Source organism: Carassius carassius, chromosome 47 (genome assembly GCF_963082965.1).
Source record: "Carassius carassius chromosome 47, fCarCar2.1, whole genome shotgun sequence".
Taxonomy (NCBI): Eukaryota; Metazoa; Chordata; class Actinopteri; order Cypriniformes; family Cyprinidae; genus Carassius; species Carassius carassius.
In genome coordinates, this window is record NC_081801.1 from 25,615,673 (window position 1) to 25,643,235 (window position 27,563).

Sequence of the window (27,563 nt, forward strand, 5' to 3'; positions counted from 1 at the left end):
GTCAATGGTAGACTAAAGATCAGTGTTCACTGGTGTGTGTGCTCCACACTGAACAGAATCACATGACTGTTAGTTGTGGGACTGGAGACAAACTGGATTTTGTGCCATTACACTGGCCTCCATTTCCATCTTCCTAGAGACAGAAATGTTAGCGTTTTCTCTATGGCACGGGTTAAGCTGAGCCATGGCTAGTGAACTGTGTGTTATTGTGTTTGTGGAGTCAGTGGATGTAAAAGTGGGTCATGATGTCAGTGTGTTCATGCTGTAGCAGTATATGGGCCAGCGCAGCTGGAAGAGAATCTGACTGTAACGTCCCTCCAAGAAACTTCAGCTCTTACAGTAATACCATCCCTTTCTTTATTCTATAAACTGGGACACATTTCGTGTTTCATAGTGCGGCCAGGTGAGCACTTCAGTCAAACGTTTCATTGTGCAGCATACTTATGTTAAGCATTTTTCTTGTCTATGAAGTGGTACACAATTAATTAATTTCAGTCTATTGATTTGTCCCATGTATATTTACTAAGGCAAGCATCTCTATAATTGTTAAGCATGCTTGTAGTTAGGGATTTTATAAACTTCTCAGAACGGAAAGAAATGGAAAAACACACCAAAAGTCTGTTTCTGTTGTATCACCAGACTTTGGTGTACTGTATATACTGCCTCTGTTCACAATCAAATCAGACCAGACCACATTCAGTGTAGAAAATGTGCAACAAGCTCGGAAATTCAAAGCAAAGGCATTTGAGAAAACACCAATGTATGTATTTATACTGTTACTTATTTCATTATTTCTAAAAAGCTTATTCTTGAAAATCTGCCATGGTTTTTTGTTGCTTAATTTGAAAAATGGGCTCATTTCATTTAAGCACACCATAAACTCGGTTGCCAACAAAATCTGCATGCAGTCACTAATTTCATCCCTTGATCATCAAAATTACATATTTCAATGTTTTTTTTTTCCTTCTGTGAAAATAATTTCATTTAAAATGGTTTGAATGTATTCTACATCCTTACCTCATTTAGTATACGTGGATCAATTAATATGTTAATTAGGCTCCGCCTCCACCCAATCACTGCAGCTCCACTTTCACTTTTCAACTGAAGAAGTGAACGCTACACGATAGCAAGTGACAGTATTGGATGAATGATGGAATGAAATCATGAAATCAGCAGATCTGTCTGTGATTGGCTATGCTGCAAAAACACGCTGTAAATAGAAAGCTATACCAGTGGAGATAATGAGATGAAAAGCCCCGCCCTCATTGGTAAAAATGTTAAAAGTTTCATCACAAGGGGTCTTTAAAAGACAAGCTACCTGTACAAGATAAATTCCCCAAAACTGTACATTTTAAATAGTTGATATATTTAAATATAATTCTAAATATATAAAAACTTTCAGCATTTTATTGTTAGTACGTCGCCAGTGTGTTTATAGAAGAAGTAATGAGCATGTCTTGCTGATGAATTCTACATAAAAGATATAAACAAAATAAAAAGTAGAGAAACTCATATGACACAGCACTTGACAGAAAGAATGAATTGAAAGTATTGCTCTATGTTGGCTCTTATAAAAAATAACCATGGTTTTACTACAAATAAAGCATACAAATAATAATAAATCCAGCAAAAAACAAAAACATGGTTACCACACTTTTACTTTAATAACCCATGGTTCATTTTTGTAAATTTGAGCTACTATCTCAAAGAAGTTCCATGTCTTCGGTATGATTTGGTTGCTGGAAATGTAAATATATTCACAAACTATATTCAGCAGTTAATGTAATTTTATGCAGCCATGGTAATTAGTGCTGTGAATGTGTCAGATGAATTAACAGATTGGAATTTAGACAAAAAAAAAAGGTGTTTCCCACTGGAAATATTCAGTGTGATAGGGTGTGTGTGCTATACTTAGCACACTTAAACACTTCCAGCGGAAACATTCAGAAGGGTTTATGGATGCAGAAGTCTGCGATAGACAGATGGAGAGGAAAAATCACAAAACATACAGTATGGCATCGAGATGCTGCTGTCTGTATGTAGACACCCATTCAGTCTGAATATTGTCTTTCATGCATGTTTACAATGATTAATGATCACAACCTTAAAATCAGCACATTGTGCTAAAAGCAGTAGGTCATTTGAATCTGATGTCCAGAGTGCATTGTTCATGTAATGAAACAGGTCTAGAGATTTTGATGAGGATATGAAGAAAGATATTGTTAGAGGTACAGTGTTGGGATGAACTGAGCTTCTCTGGAGGGAAAGCGCATCAGTAATCGAAATGGATTTAGCTGTCGAACATTCATAGTTTACTCAAAATCTAAAGCTGTTAAATCACAGATTCTGGTGGGGAGAAAGATTAACAAGTACAAGTTACATAACCAAGATTATCATCCTCTGCCAACAAGGTAGTAGTAAGCAGATATACTGTACAGTATGACATGACAGTAGTAATTATGCACAGTTTATAATCTTAAAAGGTTTCTGGAGAATATTGAATGATATTCTCAAACTGTGATAATCGTCAGATGTTGAAATAAATAAATGCTCTTGATTTTACTCAAAATAAATGTAAATGAATGAATGGCTTTTTTTCTAGCCAGTGAGTGAAATTATACTGTACTATACTTCACTGAAACATGTTTATCACACTGCAAAAATATAGATTTTCTTACTTTACAACTTACTTTTTTTCTGAATAAATGATCAAAATGGAGTGATTTTATACTCAAAACGAGTCATTTCTGCGTAGTTCTTCGGGATGCCATTCCAGGTAATATACAGCATAATATTTTGAAGCTACTACAGTAAATTGCATATTTATATTTTATCTATTTATTAAAAGCATGAGGTTTTGAAGGGTCTTGACTATAAATGTAAATGTGTTGTGATTTTTTATTGTAAATCTTTACCAATTTATTGAATAGCAGCATTGTCAAGGTTATATGCAGCAATGCCATGTCAAGAAATGTTGCATTTGGGTTTGATTCTCTATAGATAAGTTTATTATTTTGTAATTATTTTAGTTGAGAAGCGGTGTATTGGAAGTGCTGAACATGCCAAAACAGGACCGTTTTGAAATTATATAAATATATATATATTAAAAAAATCATTTAATTTAATTATTTTTGACATGCATTTTGAAATTCTCTTTTTAATGAATTAAACACGATGTGAATCGTTTCAGTATGATGGTCTTATGGAAAATGGCTTGAGATCTATTTCAGATCTGTTATAATCGATGTTGATGTCTTCACTGGCGCTGTCTGCTAACGCAGTTTTGGCAGCATTTCTATTTTGGACACTGCACAGCAACTCCAGCCAATTTATTTTGCTTGCCTGTCTGGAAATAAGAGTTTCTTTTTTCTACGAATAACGTATGTGTGATTTGCCTGCTATGTAGTATATTTTACTCCTTGATATTTAAGTACCCTCTGTCAAAGCCAGATTGTGATATTTCTGGTCTGTTAAAAAGATCTGCAAGATCTGCAGAGAAAATAATAAAAGTCCTGTTTTGGGTGGGTCGGAAAAAGCATTTAATGTTGTGCTTATTGCATTTCATATAAATGTAAAATACATTTTAGTTTAATTGTAAATAACATGCAGTTAAGTATCCAAAGCAATATATTTAACTACAGTAGCGCAAGTGGCGTTTTTGCCTCAATGACATAAAGCTGACATTTATTTAATATTTTTTGCAAATATTCAGTGCACATCATGGCACGTGTGCAGCGTGTTTGAATCACACTGAGAAATCGGTCCAAATCTACATGCTTTTGATCGAAAAATGTCAGATTTACAGGACTCCTTTTAATCTGACTGAGTTGAATCAGATCAACATATAAAGTCAGACCAGAATGTCATATAGTGCACCCCCCAAAAATGACAATTAGCTGAAAATATACTAACCTTCAAGCCATTCAAGATAAGATTGTTTTGAATTGGAACAGGTTTGGTGGAATTAATCATTCCATCACTTACTCACCAATGGATCCTCTTCAGTGAATGGGTGCCGTCAGACTGAGACTCTTCATGATGGATTTGTTTCTTTTGATTTCATAAGACATTAACTGCTGGACTAGATTGGTGTGTAGATTATTGTGATGTTTCTGTCAGCTCTCATTCTGACGGCACCCATTCACTGCAGAGCAAGTGATGCAATGCTACATTTCTCCAAATCTGATTAAGAAACAAACTCTCAAACCTACATCTCGGATGGACTGAGGGCTATAAACTTCAGCAAGTAGCCTTATTTTAGATGGCTTTGTCAAACGCTTCATGTTGTCTTGATAACCGTGTCTTATTTGTGTAGTTTCAGCGTTTTTTTCATTCCAATGCGCTACTTTTCCATTGTTTTTCTATATTTCAGCATTTCACGTTTTTAGACACAAAGATGCGTTCTGTGTGACATTTATATGTGCTTTATAATTATTAATAAACAGCTAATATGCCAGTAAAATGCATGCAATAAGCAACTTAATAGTGAGAATATGTTTTATTGAAGTAATGTCCTCTTAAATGTCATGACCGTGTGCACAGCTCACTTCTCCACATATCATTTGACTAAATCAAAGCTAAATATGAAATGGCGCAACAAAAATATTGTTGTCAGAGACGCTGAATGTAACAGAGCTCAGATGAAAGACATATCATCATGGTCTTCAGTATATACAATAAATCATATTCAGGCAATGCATGTAGAACTTTTTGTGCTTATTTCACTTTTTCGTTAAATGTTTGCTATTGAAATGACTGAAAAGTGTGTCCCAATCAACCTGATTTCACCTGTATGTAATGTTTAATAATAATATGAATCATAATTAATTAAATAGATTTGAAAACGTTTCCAATGTGCATAGTGTTTTTGTCCTTACCCTGGCTGTAAATGTTTCCGTTGACACCCACAGGTTTTCTCCGTAAAAGGATAATGAGGAAAAGACGGAGCTGGAAACGTCAGTGTAACTTGCAGTGATGGACACTACGAGTGTTTGAGGGACCCTTACATCTGACCCAATGGCTAAGAAAGGCCGCGCCAAGGGCGAGAAGCCTGAAGCGCTCATCTCTGCCTTACAGGCAGCCAATGAAGATCTCAGGTCCAAATTAACTGATATTCAAATTGAGCTGCATCAAGAAAAATGCAAGGTAGGCAAACGGCATGCAGACCTGGTGTTTCTGAAAGGCCAGAGAAAACAATCTCTCCTGGATTAAACTGTAGCACATTTAAAGTGAACTTTCATAACTCATAACTTTCACTTTGCTTAACATTTCTGACATTTTAACCAGAGCACGGCTTCGAAAGATCAATTTCAGCTACAGAAAATCAAAAGCACCGTCTCACAGTTCATTTCAAAAACATTTTAAGACACAGATGTCCAGACCAAGGCCTGCAGGCGAACGCTGATGACTTCGGAAATGACCCGTCATACCATATCACAAGTGGAGGGAAAAAAATACACACACACACACACAGCAAGATCAGTATGATTTTTTTATGTTTAATAAAGAAGTATTTCATGCTCATTTGATCAAAAATATAGAAAAAACTGTAATATAGTGAAATATTAAAATGTAAAATAACCCTTCTCCAGTCTTCAGAGTCACATGATCTTCAGAAATCATTCTAATATGCTGATTTATTATCAGTGTTGTGCTACTTCATATATATATATATATGTTTTTGGAACCTGTGATTCTTTTTCAGGATACTTTGATGAATAAAAAGTTGAAAAGAACATAATTTATTCAAAATATAAATATTTTCTTACAAAATACACTACCGTTCAAAAGGTTGGGTCGGTAGTTTTCTTGTGTGGAAATAAATAAATAATTTTATACCACAATTGAAGACTGGAGGAGTGATGCTGAGAATACAGCTGCGCATCACAGGAATACATTACAGTTTAACATAGAAAACAGTTATTTTAAATAATTATTTGTAATAATATTTCACATCTGTTTTGATCAAATGCATACACCATCGGAGAGCAGAAGAGATTTTGAAACTTAAAAATGTCAAAAAAGTTACAGTTGTATATAATGCAACATTTACTTTTGGACCACAACCATCCATTAAGTTTTCATATATAAAACGTTGGGAACCTCTGGATCAAGAGATGAGCCTTTTTAGGTTCTGATTTCTGCAATACCAAGATAACTAGTTCAACTTGCTGTACAGTTATTGAATAAATGCATATCCATGTGGCTCATTCGTGAACTAATTCCTGCAGGTGACCAAGCTGGAGCGAGAAAAGGTGCAGGAAGGCAAGCGCATCCGCGAGCAGGAGCAGCATCGGCACACGGTGACGCTGACGGAGCAGCGCGCTCGCTGGCACGAGGACAAGTTAAAGGAGCTCGCAGCTCTGCGGGAGTCGCTGACACGGCAGCACGAGCAGGAGTTAGCGCGAACCGCTAAGATCAAAGAAGGAGAGATCCAGCGTCTGAGGACTGCGCTCAGTGCGCTGCGCGACGGCAGCGGAGAGAAAGTGCGCACGGCGCTGACGCTCGAGGCCCGAGAGGAAGCCCGTCGCTTCTTTGACCAGGAGCGCGTCAAGCTGCTGCAGGAAATAGCCGAGCTAAAATCCACCAAACGGCAGAAGGATGAAGCACTTAATACTGTGATTCTAGCCGACAAGATGAAGGCAGGTGACCTGCGCACTGAACATCAAGCGCACCAGGAGCAGATCTCCAAGATCAAGTGGGACAGCGAGCGAGACATTCGTCGACTGGTAAACCATCGGTTTTATCCTAAATCTGGAAATGTCAAATCAATTCTGTGCTCCATTTAGCTAACATGGAAGATTTTATATTACATATTTCCAGGAGGTATTGAAAGTATCATATACCCCTTCATTAAACAGACCTGTTAAAAAACGTTTATGGTGAACAAAAGAAACATTTCAAATTAAGGAAATAGATAGGTTTCACAAAATTACTAAAATCTCTTATCTTTATACTGACAACCATCTTAAAGGAAAATACTACTCACCCTCAGGCCATCAAAGATGAGTTTGTTTCTTCATCAGGTTTGGAGAAATGTAGCATTGCATCAGTGTCTCATCAATGGATGCTCTGCAGTGAATGGGTGCCGTCAGAATGAGAGTCCAAACAGCTGATAAACACATCACAAGTAATCCACACCGGCTCATCTTGGATGGCCTGAGGGTCATAAAGTTTCAGCAAATTGTAATTTTTGGGTGAACTATTTCATTAGAAACATAGATCTAACAGTATTTTGCTGTAAAATTACATGCAATTTTAAATACACTAGCCTTAGGGAAAAACTTTTTGGTGGACACACGGCCTAATGTTCATTCCAGTTTATTTTGTGCTATAACTAGTAGTAAAGAGGAAGAGATGACTGCATTCTCACACCGCCAGGCTACTTTTAAAAACAAAGTCTAAGCGTTCAAATTTTTTATTTTTATTTTTTAAAGAAATCTAAACAATAAATCTTATGTTTTTGGCACTTTAATGTGACTGATCGCTGTAGGCAAACCCTGACCCTGTGGGTTAACCCAGTATGACCTTTTATTAAACCGTGCAGGTGGACGAGATCAAGGCAAAGGACCGGACGATCTTCGCGCTGGAGAAAGAGCTGGATACAGCCACAGGCTTCGTGCAGAAGCTGCAGCTGCAGAAGGACACGCTTGATGAGCAGCTGTTTCTGGTCAAAGAAGCAGAATGCAACCTGGGAAGCCCCAAAAGAGAGATCCCCGGCCGCGCTGGAGATGGAGCAGAGCACTGTGGGAGTCCGGTAAAGAAACCAGACTTGCCGAATTCACAGATGCACATGCGAATCCATAGATGTCTTATAATCTTGTAGTGCAGTCTTAAACACACAGTCTACAATCTGAAAATGATATCAGCATAAATGATTGCTGTTATAAGAACACATTTCTGTGTTTGAGTTTGAAAGATTGAATCTAAATGGTTATGTCTGTTCTTGTAATGCATCATTTTAAGTAAAGGTTCATTGTTATTGCTATAAGCCAGGTGAATGACTGACTTAAAGTAGGTGCTCTTTCACACTGCAAGCACACAAACACTAATGCATTAACGTGATACTCTGCTAGTACTCTGCCAGTGTAAATATGGGTTAATAACGTAAACATTTTATAGTAGTGCATACATTTTCCTTTATTATGCAATGGACAGTACATGTGTGTGTCAAGTTCGGAAAATGTTACAGGTATATCTGGTGCATGTGTTTTAGGACATGAGAAGAAACCAGAAACGCATGAGTGAACTCAAATCAATCATTCGCAAACTGGAGGACCGCAATTCAATCTTAGTGGATGAAAGAAACGAGCTGGTATGTCATTGATGTTGTCTGCATAGATGCTTCCTGGAAACCTAATGTTGCAGTGAAGGATAAAAAAACAATGCCAACCGTGGAATTGTTGTTGGTTTTTACAAGACAATTAAATCCTTAGCATGCATCTTCTTTTATGTGCAGTCTTAGAAACATTTCTCTTTTTATGTTTTTTGGATATGAATAATTAACCCTGAATTGCTCCTCTCAGTTGAAGCGTGTTCGAGAAACAGAGAAACAGTGCAAGCCCTTACTGGAGAAGAACAAATTATTAAATAAGAAAAATGATGAACTCAGCCTTTCCCTTCAGAGGACAGAGGACAAACTAAAATCCATAACCAAGGAGAACCTGGAGATGGTGCGTTCCTCTTTATTTCCTAATGTCTGTCCAGATTTAATTTGGTTTGTGATTTTAGTTTATTGTGAGATTAAATCTAATGCATTTGTTACTGAATGCTAACAAAGCACAGAAAGCCATCTCAGCATTGCTCCTATATAGGGCTGAAACGATTCCTCGAGTAACTCGATTACAAAAAATGATTGAGGCAAATTCCTCTACCTCGAAGCCTCTTTTAATTTATTTTAAATCTCACGTCAGGTTCTTTCGCAATGATTTTATTAATGTGACACGACGCGTTTATGTCACCCACAAAGCGGAAGGAGACATAAGCGCTGCGTCCGAAATCGCATACTGCAAGGAGTCAGCAGTGTTTTAATTTGATGGCGCGGGCAAACGTAAAGAGAACGTCGTGGCGTGCGTCCAGTGCAAGATAGAGCTGGCATACCACAACTAGGGCCCTATGATTTCCGCGATGCAGAAAACGCGGAGGGAATCGCGGAATCCAGTCATAAAAACAGAATTTTACACTCCGGTGATTTCAGCGTCTGATGTCTCACTAAATAAGACGTGAACACATGAACAACATCTCCAGAACTGCTCTGACAGTCACTTCATGAGCATTTGACCGTTTGATTTGAGTAAAACTAGCGTCACATCGAGACACCCCTCGCTGCAGACTGTATGTGTTTACCGCGCATGTGCTTGTAATTTGCATTGCGTGATGACGTTAGTTGTTTTCGCGTTGTGCGTGCTTTAAAACGATGCGCATACTTAACAGAAAACTCTAATAAAATGTTAAAGTATTAAAGAACACTAAGGTGTAAAAAAGACGGGAAAAACAACAGTAAAAAACAGACCATATCGATTATTTTAACCATCTTTCATCTGAGGTAAAATTATACAGAATTAAAGTTTATTCTGTAATATCTGTCTTACAATATATTAACATTCTGTTGCACTTTACTTCACTGTGTATATTGTAATATTACACTTTAATGGCACCTTATATTTCTTACTGAGCTAGTCAAAATTATAACAGATAAAGTACAGTCGTCGGCTCTAATAGTGCAGATGGTAAAACGTGTGTTGCTCACAATTTGATGCAATCGATCCGGGTATGAATCTGTCTTTTGACAGTTTTTTTCTCCCTTTTCAAATTTCAAATCACATCAGAAAAGCATTTATTTTAAATAAAAACGAATTAAATAATCAAAAAGTTGTGAGGGAGGACTTTATTGTCCTAATATGGTGGCATCCATTTAATAATTTGAATTAAAATTATAATTTACACTCAGTAATTATTGCATACTGTTTGATAATGTACTACAATACTGAGGTGCAGGTAATTGCCACTATTTGCAATAAGTATAAATAGCAGAAAATCCTGCTACTTTAACAGTGTAAATAGAATCTATAGCCATTTGCACTTAGTGTAAATAGCCACTGCCTTTCTTATTTTAATCTTTCCTTTGCTATGGTTCTTGTTTATCTATTTATTAACTATAAATTTGGACATTTTTCTTTTGCTTTAGCAATACTGCATGTGTAACATTTAAGCCAGTAAAGTAGTTTTAAGTTCAGTTGACTAGATACAGTATATTTTCAGTGTCTGCATCCCATTTTATGGATGGTGCCTCCAAAAAAACAAACTGATGACAGTGATCTTTTTTTATTTATTTCAAAGAACAAAACAGAAAATATAATTGTATATACAAATATAGATTAAGACTATAGACATGACACAAGAAAAAAAATCTGAAATTCACCTCCATCACTGATAAAACAATAAGCCAAGCAGTAGCCCTCAAATTCTTTGAATGAATCAAACCCACACAGGACTCTCCTGCGATTCCTCACAGCCAGGTGGACAGTCTTTAAATATCTCACTGCACCGTACACACTGGGTCAGAGAACATGACGCCCGGACACTCAGGTTGTATTGTTCAGACAATGCACTCCAGTTCACCACACCTAATTTACATAAAAGAACAAACAATACTAAAGCAATATTAAATCATTTTAAAGAAAGGCAGAAGAGCCATACAAGGAAACTATTTTAAATGTATTTTTAAATATATTATAGCATGGTGTTAGAAAAAGTACCTAAGATATTTAATTTATAACCAGCATTAACATCAACTAAATTAATAAAGTTTGTCAAGTCAAAATATAGGTTGGCTTGACCTGAGAAAGCATGGCCTGAAAGTTTGAAGTTTTTACAGTTGAGGGCTATACATTCTGTCCGAGAAAACAGATAATTACAGTACTTTAGCCACATAAAGTGGGTCTCTTCTCTGAATTTCTTCTCACTGACAATGTCCCCAAAAAGTCATATTAAGATATATGAAGGTCAATTTAAGAGGTAACACTTTACAATAAGGTGTCATTGGTAAACACTAGTTAATGTATTAATTAACATGAACTTACAATGAACAATACATGCGTTACAGTATCTATTAATCTTTGATAATGTTAATGAAAAAGATTACAAATATGATTTTTTCTTGCAATGCATGCAACCATCAATGGCATTACTTATATTAATAAAGTCTTTCTGCTCTATTTTAAGACATCTTTAATGGTTCATTTTAAGCGAAATAAGACTTTGAAAGACCATTATTCGAATACTATATCATAAAACATGTCATAAATGTTTGAAATCGCACAAATCGCGCATTTTCGTTTGCATTTTCGTTTAAGCGAACGCACGGTGTCTGCCAAATTTAAAATGGAAATGCAAAGTCCGTTTGCAATTGTTTCCCATATCTTATGAGCAATGAGCCTGTCATATTTAAATAGCAATATTAATTACCACATTTGCCTTTTCACTCTCTCTGCACTGTGCATGTAAACTGCCAAAACTCAAATGGAATTGCAATTCCTTTTGCATTTGAATGTCCAACGTCTACACGGACACCTGTCAATCAAGTGACAGGGGTGGGGCCATTTTATTGGGCGTGTTTGCATTGGGAAGTGACGTCACTCACAGCCGACGGTAATAAAAGAGTCAATTGATATAATATTTAGTTTCATTTGAAATGACTGTATATATATATATATATACACATTTCCCTGAACTAAGTACATTTCTGCTGCTATTATTATGTTTAAATGAAAAATGAAAGGAGGCAGTTGTATTTCATATCCTTTTTAGTTTTATTGTAAATGTACAGTGAGGAAAATTGCAGTAGTCAAGGCGAGCTGACATGTTATCAAGTACGCTGCTGTTTGCAGAATTACCGGACCTGCGTCCTCGTAGACATCGCACTCCCAAGTCGAATGCACAAAGTCTGAACTACTGAGGATGCAATCCGAAATCAGCGTACTTTGTATTGAGAAACGCGCGCAGACCTACGTCACCAGTCTATTTGCCTAATCTTCCCGGTGTTCATGTTTAACTGGTTACCGTGTTATCTAGAGACCAACTTCCTGGTTCTGGTCACCGCTGCAGATGTGATGGAACGACCGCAGCAGATTAAGTGTTAATAAACGCAGACTTGCTCACTGCATGATTCAGATATTCTTGTAAAGATTACAAGTTATTAGTATGATCGCCCGTTTTCTGGGCTGAAGTAAGTAGGATAAACAAAAAAATAAAGAAAGTCTGTGTTGGCCCGGGTTTCGAACACGCACTAAAAGACAGAGCACCGCGCCGTGAGACGAGAGTCACTAACCACCGAGCTACCGATCTACACCGAATCAGCTCCAGATCTCTCGATTGAAGACAGGACTCTCGGCGTCACATCGTGCTGCTGCTGAATCAAGGAAATGTGACCGTGTTAACTTGTGACCTTTGTTTACCTATTATGAAAATAAACCATAGCAGACCACTGACTACATTTTATGGTTCATGATGTTAAAGAACATTTCATAACGTCTCAGACAACTGTACATTTGTGGCTAATGTTGTTTGATTATAAACACTATCAATAACTCATATTGACCATAGTAAAACATGGTACATTTTTTAGTATGATCGAAGATACAAAAATTCTTCCAGAACAGACTTGTATATGTGCATTCCCAGAAGAGATGAGAAATGGATTCGTGTTCAGCACCACAAAAAGAACATAGAGTATCAATATCAGGAAACATCTTTTTTAAGTAAAGCTTCACAGGATAGAAAAGATGAAGTAATTTTTAAGACGCATCCTTAACCTTACTGGTTATTAAGTATTTAGATGACAAAGTCCACACTAATTAATTAATAATTATGTATTACCGTCGACTGTGAGTGACGTCACTTCCCAATGCAAACACGCCCAATAAAATGGCCCCACCCCTGTCACTTGATTGACAGGTGTCCGTGTAGACGTTGGAAATTCAAATGCAAAAGGAATTGCGATTCCATTTGAGTTTTGGCAGTTTACATGCACAGTGCAGAGAGAGTGAAAAGGCAAATGTGGTAATTAATATTGCTATTTAAATATGACAGGCTCATTGCTCGTAAGATATGGGAAACACAATTGCAAACGGACTTTGCATTTCCATTTTAAATTTGGCAGACACCGTGCGTTCGCTTAAACGAAAATGCAAACGGTAATGGGCGATTTGCATTTGCGTTTGGATTATGTCACATTTTATGCGTCCACAAATTGAAAACGCAATTTCAAATACAATTTGCAATTCCTTTTGAATAATGTCCGGAATATCATTCCATAACCATACCTTACGAACATCCGAAAGTGAATGAACCTGGATATGCGCATTAATGACAGTCAGTACGGCGCACACTCGTATTTATGGTAAATACACATCACATAAACAAAGCTGTAAAGGTATGTCAACCCGTCAAAATAAAAGTCTGGTTTTAGACAAGTATTTGCCAGAGATGTATTACTATTGTTCAGCAGAATGTACATAGCCTACTACTAAAAAAAAATCAAACATTATTTTATTTTTATTTTTTAAGGTTTAATCACACAAAATTTCTTCCATGTTTTATTTTAAATAGTAAATCCCCTTTGTTTACCAAAAAGTTAAGTTTGCTTAATTTTCAATAATTAAAAGATAAATTAAATTAATGTTGTATGTGTTTAATGTTTAATGTGCATCTCAGAAAATGGTTTATTTAAAACCACAACCGAATGGCACTTAATTCATCTTTCAACTTTATTGTCATTGTTCACAGTACAAGTACAGACAGAGAAAAAATGGGTAATAATTAAATATTTATTTTTGATATATGCATTGCATTCTATGCATTTAAAAAATAATAGTTTTTTTCTAAAATTGGAAACTTAGTTTATGATTTTAACAGACCCAGGAGTCTTATTATATCTCTTGCATAATTAATATTGCACTTTAATTAAGCAAAAACACATTTTATCCGATTACTCGATTAATCGATGGAATTTTTGGTAAAATACTCGATTACTAAAATATTCGATAGCTACAGCCCTACTCCTATATTTGAATCTCATCTCATTGTAAGTCAAGCAGCTGTATTGAACTTTGAATATATGTTTTTTAAATGCTCTGTCACGCTGTGTTGTTTTAATGCTCACAGTTTAAAAAAATTAGATGGGTGTTTTGTTTTAAGATCACAGAATCACATATTGTTTTGAAGTATTTTTACATGTACTGTATGTTTAGCACTAAACACTTGTTCGGATTACCCCGAGATAAATGTTTCAAATTCACTTCATCTCTCAGATGGACAGGAAATACTGAGTAAGAAATTCATCAATTATACATTTTTTATTTTCACATGCTGGGTGTTGTTTTATCACACCGTATGGTAAAAATCAGGTAGTGTCCCCATAAAATTTGTTTTGCATGGCACAGTTCCCCATCCATAGTGTTAGCTAGCTGTAGGGTTAGAAACGGCTGGATTTCAGTTTATCTACTTTTAAATTTGACATTTAGTTCAATGTGTTACTTGCTATTTTTTTCATGACTATTTGTGAAATCCACAGCAATTTCTTATTGAAAATCGTCTCTACACCAATTAAGTTGTCAGTGCTTTTGTATTCTTGTTGTATTCAGAAGGAGAAGATTACCTCCCATCCTCCACTGAAAAAACTCAAGTCTCTGAATGATCTGGATCAGGCCAACGACGATCAAGAGATGGAGTTCCTCAAGCTGCAGGTTCTGGAGCAGCAGAGCATGATCGATGAGCTGACACGAGTGAGTACTTCTCAAAAACACCAGCCAGGAGTCACAGCAGTGAGCACCAAACACCCATCTATCATCTCTTTCTTATGCATGTTTCAGGATCGAGAAAAGCTCTTGAGAAAGAAGAGGCATAAACGAAGCAGACCCATAAAGGTGAGGGCTTTTGAAAGTGTTTGCTTTTCTCAGCTAGCTATGTTTCCATCCAAAGTTGTGAACTGAACTTGTGTGAAAAATTGAGAATATCACATAAAACATTTGTGAACTAATGTTTCCATACCACGTATTCAAGAGAACCAAATCTTAATGTCTTAGAAAGTATACTTCGCTGATATTTCATATCGATGCAATGTCATAGTTATGTGGTCAGTTAAGTCATAATGTTACCAAACTTGCGATTAAAGCTGCCTTAAATCTGTGCATGCATGTAAATATTTGTTATACTGTCGATGAGTCAGAGTTATGAACATGTCTCTGAAATGCAGTGGTTTTCCAAACTGTCAGCTCATTATAGAGACTTTAAGACCTGAGGTGGGTCAGAAAAGGTAAAGGGTTGAGAAAAAGAGGAAATCAATAACACGCAGCTTTAAGGATTCCTCTATATTTAATTTTGAATTTAGTTATTGATAACTTTATTCTATTTCTGAATATTTCCTACTATCTGAAGGGCACAGGTAGCTAAATATGATATTTATTATAATGGGTTGATGTGTAGATTGTTCACTTAAATTTGAAGGTTAACATAATTAATGTTCAAATTGACAGCTCTCAATTATACTGTAATGTTGAACGGTTAGTTATTGGTTAAATATTCGAAAAGAAAATATTTTCCTAGAGACATCAGTGATACTTGTCTTCAGTCATAAAAAGATGCAATTAAACAAATATATATATATATATATATATATATATAAAACCACTTGTCTTTATGTTATTCTACATTAATTTGAAGACTGAATGTGAAATTATTAAAATATAAAAGTATAGTGAAAAACGTTAATGTTAATTTCGATAATTTCAGAAAAAGTGTGATTCATTTGTTTTTGTTTTTAGTGATTGACAGCACTACATAATTATAGCAAATCATTGTGATGACACACTTTGGCTCAGGCATTTCGTAATGACTGAAACAATATTTTAGACAGCGTGCAATGAGATTAGTCAGCAAATGAGTCCAGTTATACAATCAGCCGATCTGTAAAGACAATGTCCCCTGAGTTTTTTGTCGTGCATCCAGGAATTTATTTAGTAAATGGGTTTCCATTGTAGTTTATGCACATTTTGAGATTTTTAATACATCTTGGTGCTTCCATTCAGTGTTTTTATGCGATACCCCAAAATGTGTGTATGCAAGCATTGCTGCTGTTATAGTATTTTCTCCTATCAGCATTCAAAACATTGCAGTGGGTTTTTTAACTTTTGGAGCATCCAGCCACACTGGGGTCCAGACTCTCCGAAATTCCATGAAAAGGTCCATATTTACCTGGAACTGCTCTTGTTGTTCCCTGCGCAGAGGCATATTGTTGTAGACACATTCTATGGTTATGATGAAGAGTCCATGGATTCAGAAACTTCCTCCGTGGCTTCCCTGCGCATGGATCGAACCCCGGCTACTCCAGATGAAGATTTAGACGAGGTGAGCATTCAGCAAGATTACGCATTTCATTCATTTCTCAGTCAGGATCCCTGTGCTTTATGCTGTACATGTTCATTATTTCTCATAGATATTTTGTTCTTAAAGGGTCTGGCGGCTGAAGAGTCTGAATTGCGCTTTAAGCAGCTGACACGGGAATATCAGGCTCTTCAAAGAGCCTATGCCCTCCTACAGGAGCAGAAAGGAGGAGTGCTGGACGCTGAAATGGAGGCTAAGGTATTCCTCAAATCTGTCCCTGGAGCACAGAAGCAGTCTCGAGTCTCTGGGGTATATTAGTAGCAATTGGCAAAAAAAAACATTGTATGGGTCAAAATGATAGATTTTTATTTTATGCCAAAAATCATTAGGATATTAAGTAAAGATCATGTTACATGAAGACATTTAGTAAATTTCCTACCGTAAATATATTAAAACGTAATTTTTGATTAGTAGCATGCATTGCTAAGAGCTTAATTTGGACAACTTTAGAAATGATTTTCTCAAGATTTAGATTTTTTTGCTCGCTCAGATTCCAGATTTTCTAATAGTTGCATCTCAGACAAATATTGTCCTCCGAACAAACCACACATCAATGGAGATCTCAATTTTGAAAAATTGACCCTTATGACTGGTTTTGTGGTCCAGAGTCACAAATACTGTCGGTGCACCACTGGTTATCCATAAATATTACAGAAATTAGGTTAAAAAACTCTCTTTAGCCCAGATTAATTACTTCTTTCAAAAATATATTATAAATGCAATTCACACATACATACAACAATATAAATACATTTTTATATAATTAACATGTCTTTAATTTGATATTCAAATGTTGAATCCTGATGAATGAACCGTCAAAAAGAAAGACAAATCCAGATCATGCTTATTATTGTTAACTAAAACTAAAACTATAATAAAAAAGGTAACTGAGATAAAATAATGACAAAAAAAGTAAACTTATTTTATTTCAGCTCTCTAAAGCCGAAGTACGAAAATAACTAACAATAATAAATAAAAATGTAATAATTACTGTACAGACAATTACAAAACAAAACAAATACAAATGTTATAATTCTACCCCATACGTAAACGTAACAACTTCCTTACTAACTATTTATAAGCAGCAATTCAGGAGTTTATTGAGGCGAATGTCATACCTAATAGTTAGTCGATAGTGAGAATTGGTCTCCAAACAAAATTTCATATAAAACTTCTGCTCTCAAATGTTCATGAAGATGATAAAATGCTGTTGGGTTTGATAGTTTTCTTATCTGTGCAGGCTCACGAGCAGCTCCAGGCAGACGTTCAAAGGTATAAAGCTAAAATCGAAGACCTGGAGAAAGAGCTCGCGTTAAAAGGACAGGTAAAAGTCTTTTACTATTATTGATGTAAGTGCATGCAGAACTTGTGATGCACATTTCAGCACGCTCATGCTGTAATATCTAGTGTGGTATTTATCCTGCCCAGTGTTTCTCCATGCGTACACTGATTTGACAGAGTAAAGCACTGTCTGATTCCCATCATTTGCTCTCGTTCTTCCAGGACTCCAGATGGGTGGAAGAGAAGCAGCTGTTCCTCAGGCGCAATCAAGAGCTGCTGGAGAAGGTGAGTGAACACCATCATCAAAGATAACAGCGTTTTTAATAGAAATGCATTGCCATATTGCATTACTCCCGTAATTGCGTTTTATGGAAAGTAATGTTATGTTACTTTCACGTTACCTTTTCTCATCTGGACTGGGCTTGCCTACTTGGTTTCAATATAAAAAGTTATATTTTTTGCAAATGTAAAAGCTCATACACATCAAAAGCGAATCGATAAGCCTGAAGGCTGAAGGAAGTGTAAATTCACGTCTGTACAGTAGAAACCTTCAGACCTCTTCAGCATTGAATAAATTTGAAGACAAATGCCATGTTTACCTGAAGTCACTTCTGCTTATTCGTATGTTTGAATCGGATCATCAACATGTAACATCATCCGCATCTTCAGTCTTTTTTTCTGCTGTTTCTTCACCAGATCGGAAAGTCTGAGAATGAAAAGGGAAAGCTGCAGCAGGAGCTACAGGACTCTAAAGATCAGAACGAACTGCTGGAGTTTCGCATCCTTGAGCTGGAGGTTTGAGTAATCTCTGTTAGACTCGTAGGTCATGAGAGTTTGGGAGTACATATGCAGTTGTATTTACAGCGAGTTTTGGCCGGCGTTTTAACTGGTATCCAGGTTTTCTTGACGTGATGCACTTTCATGTTAAAGCCTCATATGATCTTAAGACAAATACAAGCAGACATTTCAGTTTATCCTGTTAAGGTTAATTCCAACTCAACTTACAGCCAATGGAAGACTATATTTATTATATATATATATATATGATATATGTTATAGAAAGTATAAAAACATTTAAAAGGTAATTGTGACTATTTATCATTCCCCTCCTCTTTTAAGAAGAATTGCGAGACGTAAACTTGGAATTGTGAAAAAGAAGTAAAAAATAAATAAAAATAATCAGAATTGAGAGTTTCCATAATTTTTCCCCCCCTTCAGAATTATAAGTTTATGTCCCACCTTTCTGTTTTTTTTTTGCCATGGAGTAAAAAAAAAGAAAAAAAAAGGAAAAAGATAATTGCAACTTTTTATCTTACAATTTTGACTTTTCAAAAAAAAAAAAAAAAAAAGAAAATTCACAATTCTTAGTTTATATAGAAAAAAGCCTTAAATGGCCTTTATCGAATTACCTTTATTTATTTATCTATTTCAAATCTTTTCGCTGAATGTAATCTTCCATAAAAAACTATATTTTAAATGAATTGCAATTGCATAGACAGTTACATTTATTATGGTTGACATTACATTTATTACGATTTTTGACGTAAACAACATTGAGCGATGCACGCAGAGATTTTTTTAGATCAGGTTTATTTTGAAGAGTCAGAATCTAGTAATTTATTCAAACAATGTTTTTTTCTCTTAAAATCTTAAAGAGTGTAGATTTATTTGTCTCCTGTGAGTGTGTAATGTGTGTTTGATGTGATCCGTCAGGAGCGTGAGAGGAGATCGCCTCCGTTTAACCTTCACATCCAGCCGTTCTCTGAGGGAGTGAGCGCGCTGCAGATCTACTGTATCAAGGAGGGCGTGAAGGTAAATATGAAATCATAATCTGACAGTAAGAGTGAGAACTGCTGACCCAGATGTGCTCTCAACAGGACGTGTGTATACCAGACCTCATCAAGCTGCTGGATATACTCGGAGATAACGGGGTACGTCACAGACGTCTGATAATCTAGTGTTTAACGTTAATAACACACACCTGAGACTCCATGCACAGTACAGTATTTGTTCATGGTTTTACGCAGAACTTGAGGAACGAGGAGCAGGTGGCCATTATTCAAGCCAGTACCGTGCTGTCTCTCGCTGAGAAGGTACGTGCTTTCCTCAGACTATAGATTTCTAAAGAGGTCTCAAGAATAAGAGGACTCGGTTGGGATTGTGTTTCAAGACCACAGCTGCGGGGTGCATTTCTACTCTATAATGTCTGTTTACTTTTGTGGTTTTTAAGAGGAGAATTGAATTCAGTTTGCATCATTCTTGTTTAACACTGCAGCTGCTTTGAAACTATCTGTATTGTATGAAGCGCCGTGGAAATAAAGGGGACTTGTCTGATTTAACATCATTACTGGAACTGATGTAAAGTGTCCTGCTTCAGATGCACTCTGTAGCTTATTTCTGTTGAAATAAGAAATGAACGGGATCATGCAAATGCCCACCAAATTCAAGATAATTCAACATTTTTTATATTGTAACATTTGCAATAATTAAGCAGGAGAGATGTTTTCCCAAATATAAGCATGCTTGCATGAACATAATATTGATTTTATACAAATTCAGTGCAGAAGAAGTTAATTAGACAGCTGAAATCACAGTTTAAGCACAAGTGTTGGACAATAGTTCCAAACAAATCCACAGCAGAACGTTTCTGAGAATGAATCGGCTGCTTTGAACGAATCAGTTGAATAAATGATTCAGTGATTCACTCATTAAGTGATTTGCTGCCACCTTCTGGCCGTTTTACTTTCATCTTGAGAGTATCAGTATATTTACCTGTACTCAAAGGTTTACTTTTAAAACATTAATCTCATGGCATTGTCTATGCATTTGTAATTTTGGCATAAATGACTTTTTATTATTTTACCAAGGAATTTCTTAGTCAATAAATGTGGATCTTTCAGATGAATTTGAAAAGAGTTTCTGGTCTTTGCCTTCATCCAGCCCCTCACAGTCTTGGTCTTGACAGATTCTGGTCTTAGTCTCAGTTTAGCTGGTTCTGACTAAAACACATCATTAGATTACATTATATTGATTTCATGTGTGTGTCATTTAGTGGATTCAGCAGATCGAAGGCACAGAAGCAGCTCTGCATCAGAAGATGATGGACCTGGAGCTCGAGATGGTACAAACTACAAGTCTTATTATTTGTGCACTACCCATCAAAGGTTTGGTCACATTTTAGAATGATTCTGTGTTTATTTAAAGACAACAGAGTCTTAAAAGAAAGCTCTTATATTTGAGAATGGATCTGAGGTCCAGCTCTCCATGCTCTGGATTTGCCAGACACTTTACTATCCACTTCAAATCAACCATTCCTAAATAAATAATGTTGTTTTTCAAAATCACACATACACATTTATATTTACAAACCTAGTTTCAAGCGTTTAGGCATGCAGTGTAAATAATGAGAGAGGCAAACACAGGAATCAAATGATCAAGATGCTCCGAAAACAACAAGAAGTTGTGGAAAAACAGTCTTTGAATGCATTTGACTTAAAGGGTATTTCACAGCATAATACGGTCCTCTTTCCTGCATTGGATGTTAGAGGCTGAAATGATCACGCAGATGTCATTGTGTGAGATGCAATGCGAGACAGATGCATTCGTTAAACTAGCTCATTGTGAGACAGAGGGAAGAGTGTTTACTGATGGCTGATGATGATTTGCAGGAGATGTTCTGCAAACAGAAGGGTTATCTGGAGGAGGAGCTGGACTATAGGAAGCAGGCGCTGGATCAGGCCTACATGGTAAAATACTAATGCATTTTACTTCAGCTGAGAAGTTATGTTTTAGAGAATTCTGTGTGTTGTTTAAATTCTGTTATTTTGCTTTATAATCAACTTAACAGTATTTTTACATTTATGCATTCAGCAGATGCTTTTTAGATTAACCAGAAGAATTAAACAGAATTAAATATGTGCACACAAAAATAAGAAAACTAGTACAGTAACACAAATCAATAAACACACACATGGTCCTTAAAATAAAAAGAATGACAATGAATGTAAAAAAGCTTATCTGATGTGTTCAGGGTTGTAGATGTGTGACTCTTTTGGTAAGTGTTCTGGATAATATCCAAGTCCTGTATCGCTGATGATGAGAGGAAAAGAACAGCACACACACACAGACACACACACACACACAGACACACACAGACACACACACAGACACACAGACACAGACACACACACACACAGACACAGACACAGACACAGAAACACACACAGACACACACACACAGACACACACACACACACACACACAGACACACACACACACACACACACACACATACACACACACACACACAGACACACAGACAGACACACACACACACACACACACACACACACACACACACACACACACACACACACACACACACACACAGACACAGACACAGAAACACACACAGACACACACACACAGACACACACACACACACACACACAGACACACACACACACACACACACACACACACATACACACACACACACACAGACACACAGACAGACACACACACACACACACACACACACACACACACACACACACACTATGAGGATGTCCAGAAAGGGTGGGTTTTATTTTCTTTTTTTGTCAGGTTAAGCTCACTTTTGGGTACAAATTTGTACCCCAAATTGTGTAAGTAGGTATACACACAAACACTTCAAGTAATCCAAAAAAGCAAAAAAGGTTCACAAAGGATATTTGATATCAAATACAGTCCAAACAATACATTTGGAGAAAAAAAAAACTCTTCATGTACATATAAGTAGTGCTTTTGCAGACTCAACACAACAAAATATAAAGTTATATTTGAAGAAACCAAGCATTAGCTAGAAAGCCCACACCTGAATTGTGCAGATACAGAAGGCACAAGAGAACATCAGGAGAAAAAACTGTTACGTGATGAAGCTGGACTAATTTTTCCATCAGGACTCTTATGAAAAGGCAACGCCATTCTTCCAAACAAACAGAACTTGGTCCTGGTCAAATACTTGGGCTTTTAGCACTCAAGTGCCCCATAGTGGTGAGTAGAACAAGAGTAACAGCTTTATTTGACACTTTTTAGAGCCAGAGTAGTCAAATCTTCTGATAATGATCAATGATAATTGATTTTCATCACAGTGGCGAGACTAGCTTGTCTTTTCGACCTTCACATGAACGAGTTCACTTTTAGAGAACAGCAGGCACCAGTTTGTTGTTTAGATGTTCTTTCATTTTTTTTTTGCTTCCAACAGTGTTTCGGCAGTGTTTTAGCTTTTCTCTAAACCATAAACCAAACCAACGATTATTTGTTTTAATGGAAAAATGTGTGTGTGTGTGTGTAACAGCAAATCCAGGAGCTGGAGGCGACTCTGTACAACGCACTGCAGCAGGATAAAGTCATCAAATACGGAGAGCCTCTGGACGAGCTGCAGAAGGACGAGTTACGCGCGGCGGTGGAGAAACTGCGCAGACAGATGCTGAGGAAGAGCCGAGAGATTGACTGTCAGGTGCTGCAGGAGAGGATGGAGCTGCTCCATCAGGCCCATCAGGTGCAGTCTTAACATGTGTCCATGCATGTACACAAACACAAACCATAAGATCAAGTTTCTGGCATTTATATTTCATATTCTCAAGGAGAACGGCCACAGAAGGCATCCTCGTGATGGAAGAATAAAAACTCATATTATTATTATTTAGTTTATATGTAAAGATGGGGGGGGGGGGGGTGGCTGAAATTTATGTGACAAACATGAAATAAAATATAATATAAAAATAAGACAGATTATTGGGAGGGAAAACTTATATTTGTATGCATTTTATGTAAATATTATGTTAAACTTCTATTTTAAAAACTTGTTGATTTACATTCAAGCTCTCTGTATTTAATCTTACTTTTGGCCATATAAATGTAAATATCTGCACCAAATTGCATATTTTTGCTCAGTTTGGGCCTCTAAATCAGTATTGGTTTAGTTAACTAAAACTAAAACCATAGTAAAATAGATGTTAATTGAAATAAAATAAAACTTATTTAATTGCAGGTAATTTTCAAAGCACAATTTCTCATTTTTTTCTTTTTACTTGATGTACTGAAATAACTAAAACTGAAATAAAAAGGAATATAAATTATATAGACATTTAAAAACAAAACAAAAAAAGTCAAAAACACAACAAAATGACTACAATTTGACCTTGAAATGAGAAAATATAACAATAACATATATTTAAGAAAATTATTATAGTATTTCTAATAATTATATTTCTCAATGATACTAAAAAACAAACAAACAAAAAAACACTGCTCTGTCGTTTTTATCTCCTGGAATATTAGCTCCATAATCTCACTATATCATACAATATGAGACAAGAAAGCCTAATATGATATATAACATAAAACACATGCAAACTTTTTTTCCTTTTAGATTTAAAAAAAAAAAAAAAACGTTCATCATCTCTTAATTACACATAATACAAACATAAACATAATAAAATATACTTTTTTCTATTATTTCAAATGTCAGGCTTTACGGGGTGAATTTGTCACTCGTCTGTATTTACTTACATAGAGTAAAAGCTGGCTTAAGCTATTCATTTTTAAAATGATGTTTTACATATAGGTGGAACACAAAGTGGTAAAACCTGTTTTGAAGACACACTAATTAAATAACGACTCCTTGTTGAAGAAATAAGCAACCAAAAGAAGAAGAGTACAGATCACATATAACATATAACACACATAACCTAAATCAACCTCAGCAGACTTTATGTGTTCGGCACGATAGATCGAAGATCAGAGATGCCAAGAGTGCTGATGACCAGTTCACCAGATTTCACCAGACTCAGTCGATTTATAAACTGATTTTGGAAAGAGTACAGGGGCCTTATGCAATCAGGCAAAGAACAAGTGGAAATATCAATACAGCATTCCACACACAACAGTACACTCATACAATTATCAAATTAAACTTATAGTCAGCCACACATGAGAGTAAAATGCAACAATGATCTGGTAACTGTAATACAAATACAAATAACATCTTAAATGCAAGACTTGTTATATCTGTTGGTTCTGTGTGTGATGTACAGTATGTCGACTGGGGGTCTGATGCAAGAGTTTTTATGAACAGAAGAGGGCAGCAGATTCCTGAGACATGACAAATACTTAGACTTTTGTGAACCCATGTACATTTAAGTTTCACATTTCTGTGCTATTTATTTGAATCTGCTTTCAGTTGTGCTTTCAGCTAGTGGTCTTAGACTGTATTTCTAAATGAGGTTGGTATTGATTAGCACTGTAATTGTACTGTAGCACTGTAAAGGATGATTCCAGCTTTCTCAAACAATAACGTACCGAAACGTGATCTGTGTTTCTCTCAATTCAGAGGATCAGAGACCTGGAGGACAAGACTGACATTCAGAAGAGACAGATTAAAGATCTAGAGGAGAAGGTAAGACTGATTTATAGCATCTCAGTCGCTGTCTGCCTTTCCTTCACGTCTCACGTTTTCTGTTCTGATATGGATGTTGAGCATTTTCCTGTATCAATGCTGTAACCTTAATACATTTCTCTAATCTTTCTTTCTTTCTTTCTTTCTTTCTTTCAGTTTTTATTTCTCTTTTTATTCTTCTCTCTTGCCTTCATTCTTTGGCCTTGATGTCTGTGACATCTCCTGCAGAGGTGAGTGAAGGATCTTTTCTGCTTCCTTGTATTCTCTCTGTTCTCCTGTTGAAAAGTGTTTTTCTAAACTGTTGTATTAGGAGCTCATGAGTCACTATATGATGTAATGATGAGCACATAAAAACATATAGAAGCATTACATGAACCATGACATTTACCATGTTACTGAAAGAGAAATACTGCAGTTTACTGAAAATGTGCTCATCTTCAGATCATCTGAGATTAGGTTGAGTTTGTTTCTTCATCAGGTTTGGCGAAATGTAGCATTGCATCAGTGTTTCATCAATGGATGCTCTGCAGTGAATGGGTGCCATCAGAATGAGAGTCCAAACAGCTGATAAACACATCACAATAGTCCACAGCACTCCAGTCCATCAGTTAATGTCCTGTGCAGCCAAAAGCTGTGTGTTTGTAAGAAACAATTCCATCATCATAGCATTTTTGTCATAAAAACTCTTCTCTGAAGATGTTAGCGTGGAAATGGATATGGCCATGTTAAGGTATTTGATACTTGCTACTGCCAATACATTTGCCGATACGGTGCTGTAAATATTTAAGACATACTGCTGCTAATAACCCATAGCAGATCAATACAGGTGGAGCTGGGGAGGTGGAGGGTTATGTGCTGTGAAATGCTCTAGTGAATGCTAACCAGCCATTTAAATGTAACGCAGTAAACTCAGATTGATTCTGGCCAAATTTCCTTTCCTCCAATAAAGAAATACCATCTTCTATAGTCTCTCACATCAAATATCCAGCCACATATTAGTTTAGAGCTGTTTTGGCTTGTAAACAGAGCTTGATCTATGCAGATATGTCTCTTGATTCAGATTCGGCAGCAGTGGTTTGAAGTTAAAATGTCTTGATGGATTTGTTTTCCACAAACACACAGCTTTTCCCCCCAGTGGAGTGCTGTGGATTACTTGTGGATTATTGTGATGTTTTTATCAGATGTTTGGACTCGAATTCTGACGGCACCCATTCACTGGTCTGGTCAAGGTCTGTTTTTTTTTAAATGCACAAACTTAAGTTCTGTCTCTTGTGATGTACACAGGATCTGAAGCAACCTGGAGCTGTCGCATGCAACTACAGTCGTCCGGTTGTAATGACTCAAGGTGTATTAGTGGCTGTTTTGTTTTGGTGTGTGGAAATGGGAAATTCAGAGTTAATGATTATATACTACATTGGGATTATCTGGATTCAACCTCTGTGAAGGACCAGCACAGAGCTCTTGAAATCACACTTACAGATCAATACAAGTGTGACCAAACATAATCATCAACCTAACTAGAGGATTATAAATTATCTCTGCCATGCAGGGACCCGTCATGACCACGTCTTTACTGCATCTACTGCGACTGCTACTAACCAGAACCCACAGACCGGTTTCTTTCTCACTCACTCTGTCTGTTTCTGTGTCTGTTTCTCCTCCCACACACACTTTGGTAAATTAGAAGTGAAATGGATGCCTTTGCAGACACACTCACTCACACACACACACACACACACACACAAACAAACACATCCTCTCACAGGAGTTTTGTGTGACTCAGGGCCTGTTAGTGAAGAGACCGTCACATCTCTGTTATCAGGACCCCTTAGAAGAGGTGTCTTACGTACTGCCTGAAAACAGAAAGGACAAAGAGACAGATTGAGAGAGAAAGCAAGTCCATCCACTACAAACCATTCACACTAGCAGTTTACCCATAGGAAGTTGATTAGACTGAAAAACCAATTCTGAGCAGCCTGGTTCCCTTCCAAGGGAACTTCGAACTGCGTCCTCTAGGGGGCGCTATGGGGAACACCTCATCGTGACCCGTCTCTGAAGCATACATTGAAAAAACACCAACTTGTTGGCCGGCCATAAACAGGCACCGGGAGAACATGTCATTCTCTTTGTCTTCACTTACTGTTCTGTTTGAAGCGTGCATTTGAAAGAACTGGTAAGAGCGATCTTTCTCTGTATATCATGGCGACTACTAGCAAGCATTTAGACAATGTGTGCATCCGTGTCTGCATTATTTGACACACCAGATTTTTTCTTTCTGCGGGGGAGACATCCTCTCCTAAGCTCCCTCCTTGCCATCTAAGCTCCTTCAGATATTCATCTGGCTTAAATGGCAAGGCATACGCAGCAGCAGGTCAGACTGTGGCTTTGTTACACACGATGG

At 36.6% G+C, this 27,563-nt stretch overlaps 1 protein-coding gene across 1 annotated transcript; it reads left to right on the forward strand.

Annotated features, from left to right (window-relative positions):
• Positions 1-336: 336 nt before the first annotated feature.
• LOC132130981 (janus kinase and microtubule-interacting protein 2-like) lies at positions 337-27,191 on the forward strand. The gene is made up of 22 exons (XM_059542897.1): positions 337-403; positions 4,911-5,145; positions 6,231-6,728; positions 7,547-7,756; positions 8,216-8,314; positions 8,526-8,672; positions 14,643-14,783; positions 14,871-14,924; positions 16,282-16,404; positions 16,510-16,638; positions 17,681-17,764; positions 17,944-18,006; positions 18,418-18,516; positions 19,435-19,533; positions 19,599-19,652; positions 19,749-19,814; positions 20,774-20,842; positions 21,390-21,467; positions 23,060-23,263; positions 25,097-25,162; positions 25,319-25,392; positions 26,447-27,191. Exons 2-21 carry the CDS (start codon positions 5,017-5,019, stop codon positions 25,367-25,369), a joined length of 2,463 nt encoding a protein of 820 aa, XP_059398880.1. The 5' UTR covers positions 337-403; positions 4,911-5,016; the 3' UTR covers positions 25,370-25,392; positions 26,447-27,191.
• Positions 27,192-27,563: the final 372 nt, after the last annotated feature.

Excerpts from the sequence above, each read along its gene's own strand:
- LOC132130981 (XM_059542897.1), top strand. The coding sequence starts at position 5,017 with ATGGCTAAGAAAGGCCGCGCCAAGGGCGAGAAGCCTGAAGCGCTCATC. Across the intron at positions 18,517-19,434 it reads TTCGCATCCTTGAGCTGGAG|GAGCGTGAGAGGAGATCGCC; the intron begins GTTTGAGTAATC and ends GTGATCCGTCAG. Across the intron at positions 20,843-21,389 it reads TGGACCTGGAGCTCGAGATG|GAGATGTTCTGCAAACAGAA; the intron begins GTACAAACTACA and ends GATGATTTGCAG.